The 3,951-nt window shown below is 42.6% G+C and overlaps 1 protein-coding gene across 1 annotated transcript in view; it reads right to left on the bottom strand.

Moving 5' to 3' along the window:
- cacna1fb (calcium channel, voltage-dependent, L type, alpha 1F subunit) overlaps positions 1-3,951 on the bottom strand; it is a 37,848-nt gene that overhangs the window by 5,018 nt on the left and 28,879 nt on the right. The window contains exons 30-35 of the mRNA XM_008293061.1: positions 3,765-3,924; positions 3,223-3,350; positions 1,598-1,694; positions 1,405-1,507; positions 419-520; positions 177-307 (exon numbers count right to left, since the gene is read on the bottom strand). Coding sequence (XP_008291283.1) covers positions 177-307; positions 419-520; positions 1,405-1,507; positions 1,598-1,694; positions 3,223-3,350; positions 3,765-3,924 — 721 coding nt within the window. The remainder of the gene's footprint in view (positions 1-176; positions 308-418; positions 521-1,404; positions 1,508-1,597; positions 1,695-3,222; positions 3,351-3,764; positions 3,925-3,951) is intronic.

A 3,951-nucleotide genomic window follows, 5' to 3' on the forward strand; every position in this document is an offset into this window, starting at 1 on the left:
CACCTGTGGCTCACCTGTAGAGCAGCTACACCTGTGACTCACCTGTACGGCTACACCTGTGGCTCACCTGTACGGCAGCTCCACCTGTGGCTCACCTGTATGGCCGCTACACCTGTGACTCACCTGTACGGCTACACCTGTGACTCACCTGTATGGCAGCTAAACCTGTGGCTCACCTGTATGGCTGAGGGATTGGCCGAGTCCGACTCTCCGGGCATCTCTCCCTTCTCCTTCCTCTTCCTGAACTTCCTGAAGTAGTCCTGGATCAGGAAGGTGGCGTAGAACTTGCCAACGGTCACCTCTTCCTCTGCAGGAGAGAGCACAGCTCAGCGTGTAGTACTGCAGTACCAGCAGTATCAGTACTGCGTTCTATCAGCAGTGTGTGCAGTAGAAGTACTACGCGTACTACCGGATGTACCCTCATGAGGCGGGATGACTTCGTCCAGTAGCTTCGGCTTCATCCTTTTCCAGATCTTCTTGATGATCGCCCTCAGCTCCTCGTTCTCCTGCTCAGGGTTACCTAGCAACAGCATCCAGGGGGCGGAGTCAGACCGAAGGTTGGCACTTAAACAGCAGCTGGTTTGTTTTAGCTCCGAACAAGGATCAAACATTTCAGTCGTTTCATGTGAGTTTGCAGATGTTTTGTATTAAATGTTGGTTGTTTACGTCTTTTAGGCGTCAGTTTTGGTTTTTTATTGTGTCTTTGTGGTCATTTTACCTCCTTTTGTGGTCGTTCTGTCATGTTTTTGTTGTTTTTCGTATGTTGAGATCATTTTGTGTCGGTGTTTTTTGTCAGAGATTATTTTTATATCACATTTCAGTCATTTGTGTTCTTTTGTGTCACTTTCGATCATATTGTGTTGTTGAGGTCACTTCACGTCACTTTGTGCTCGTTTTGCATTAAGTTCTGGTTGTTTTGCATCTTTTTGTGGTCATTTAGTCGTCTTTGGGCTACTTCCTGTGTTGTTGTTTTGTTGTATTTTAATAATTTTACGTATTTTATGTCATTTTGGTTGTTTAAATCTCTGTGTGGTTGTTTTGTGTCAGTTTGTTTTTTTAAATCTCTGTGGTGTTGTGGTCATTCTATGTGGTCATTCCTGGTTGTTTGGTCTAACTTCTTGTCATTTTACGTCTTTTTGTGGTCGTTTTGTTTCACTTTTGGGTCATTTTGTGTCTTCTTGTCGTCCTGTTGCATCACATTTAATCATTGTACGTCCATTTGTAGCTATTTTGTATTAAATCTTACTCATTTCGTGTCTTTGTGTCCATTTAGTTTAGTCATTTTATAATTGCTTGAGGTCCTTCTGGTTGCTCTTATGTGTGTCTGTGGTCTTCTTGCGGTGAATTTTCACGTCTCCTTGTGTTCGTCCTGCACACAGCTCTGCCCGAGGACCCGTCACCTACCTTCGGTCTTGATCTTGAGGGCGGTGCGGACCAGAGCGAACAGCGTGGCGTTGAAGGTCACCATCCCGTCGGCGTTCAGAGGCATGTTCATGGCCACCAGACGCTGCAGCAGACAGACAGCAGCGTCACTTCCAGGTGAAACAACACTTTAACTGTGAGCAGCAGCAGCTGCAGCCGGTCCGGCCGGCTTTACCTTGCAGGCCACTCGGTGAGGACAGAGCTTCCCGAAGCCCAGAGGAGGCTGGATCCTCCGGAGCAGAGCCACCACGTCCAGGTGTTTGATCCGACCTCTGAGGACAGAAGACGGGCAGAAAGATAAGACGTTTGTTTCTGGAGTTTTAAAAGAAAAAGGGAAAGAAAACATCCAGAATGCTCAGTGAGGCGTTTGCTTTGTCTGCTCTAACTTCATGCACATTTACCGACATTATGCTTCATTGAAACAAAATTCAAACATTTTTGAGTGATTTTTTTCAGTTTTATTTATAACTTTCTGTCATTTTTGGAGTTTTTTTTTAATTTTCAGGATTTTTAAAAACATCTCTGGACATTTTCTTTCCTCCGTCTCTGATAAATCTGAACATTTAACATTTAACTTGGAACCTGTTTATATTCTCAATGTTTTCAGGTTCGTTCATGAATCGTTTTTAGTTCTTTATTTTGTCTGTATGTTTTCATCATGTATTAAATGTTTAAGGAGTTTAGAAGATATTTTATTACTATTTTTCCACATTTTATTATTATTTTTATGACTTCCAATAATATTTTAGATTCTTTTTCTAAAAACATTTTCTACATTTTTATTTTTTAAAAGAATTTTAAAATATTTCTGCCCCTTTTATCAGTTTTTCACATATTTTGGGGACATTTTAACATTTTTTATTAAACATTCTGCTGCCTTGTTAATTTTCAGGACTTTATATTATATATATAATATTTGAATGTTTCCTTCATGTTCTTGGAAACGTTTCTGATATTTTATTCTATTTCACAGCCTTCGTGTTCGTTCTGCTCTAATCTCAGCTTCTACATTCAACAAACTCTCCAAATTTATTCCTGTAATAATCTGAAGGTTTTCACACACGAAGCTGAAGCTATCAAATATTTACACACACACACACACACACACACACACACACACACACACACACACACACACACACAGATCTCACTGCAGCTGATGAACATCTGATCTGCTGCAGCCAGACTCCGCTCAGGTCTAAATGAGCTCCGTGAACGCTGCAACAAAATCCACTTCAGAGCAAAACTCATTTATAAATGTGGGCCTGAGGAAGCTTCCATCCAGTTCAGACCAGTCCAGGGTTCCCAGTTCCACTCTGAGTCACTGGTACCAGTTAATGAGGTTAATTAAAAGGTGAGAGTCCTGATTGATGAGGTTCACACAGCAGACAGTCGGTTTGATAAAGGACACAATGAAGAAAGTGTTTATGTTCAGGTTTAAATGATGATTACTGTTGTTTCCTGGTTTTGTTTGTTTCCCTTCAGTTCACGTCGACTCACAGAAGGAATGAAGATGAGAACCTGAAGGAATGAAGATGAGGACATGAAGGAATGAAGATGAGAACCTGAAGGAATGAAGATGAGGACATGAAAGGATGAAGATGAGAACATGAAGGAATGAAGATGAGGACATGAAAGGATGAAGATGAGAACCTGAAGGAATGAAGATGAGGACATGAAGGAATGAAGATGAGAACCTGAAGGAATGAAGATGAGGACATGAAGGAATGAAGATGAGAACATGAAGGAATGAAGATGAGAACATGAAGGGATGAAGATGAGATGACTGGTGCTGCCTACTTGGCCTCGGGGTCGTACTCGGACCAGATCCTCTTGAACTCGTCCAGGTGATGCGGCCCCAGAATGGACCAATCACGCGTCAGATAGTCGAAGTTGTCCATGATGACGGCGACGAACAGGTTGATGATCTGAGGAGGAACAGCAGCCGTGAACATCTGGACGGAGGCGACCAGATCCAACATCTGTGTGTCTACAGCGCCGTCTTTACTGCTCATGTCGTCTGAGTCACTTTTCAACTAGTTTGACTTTTTTTTTTTCAGCACTTTTCAATCATTTTGGACAAACTCTGAGTAATTCTAGGAAAGTTGTTTTATGTTTTATGGTTTTAATTTCAACCGTCAGGAATCACAAACACGACATCAGTGATCCGCCAGAAACCGTAAAAACAGAAAATAAAAATCATCGGATGTTCAACCTTCCACGTGTCCTTGAAGGTATCATGAGTGACCTGCAGCTCGATCAGGAAAATCTGAACGACTCAACGAGTTCAACATGTTTACAGGTGTGTTTGTTTGTTTGTTTGTGTGTTTGTGTGTTCTGACCAGAAAAGCACACAACATGAAGAAGCTGATGAAGTAGACGATGGCGAAGTTGCTGCCGCAGCTGAACTCTTCTCCCGGTTCGTAGTCGGACTCTGGATCGCAGCGTTTCCCCGGAAGACTCGCCAACATGATCTCCTGCCACGCCTCACCTGTCGCACACCTGGACACAGACACACACACACACACA

The sequence above is a fragment of the Stegastes partitus genome, unplaced genomic scaffold (genome assembly GCF_000690725.1).
Source record: "Stegastes partitus isolate 25-593 unplaced genomic scaffold, Stegastes_partitus-1.0.2 Scaffold855, whole genome shotgun sequence".
NCBI lineage: Eukaryota > Metazoa > Chordata > Actinopteri > Pomacentridae > Stegastes > Stegastes partitus.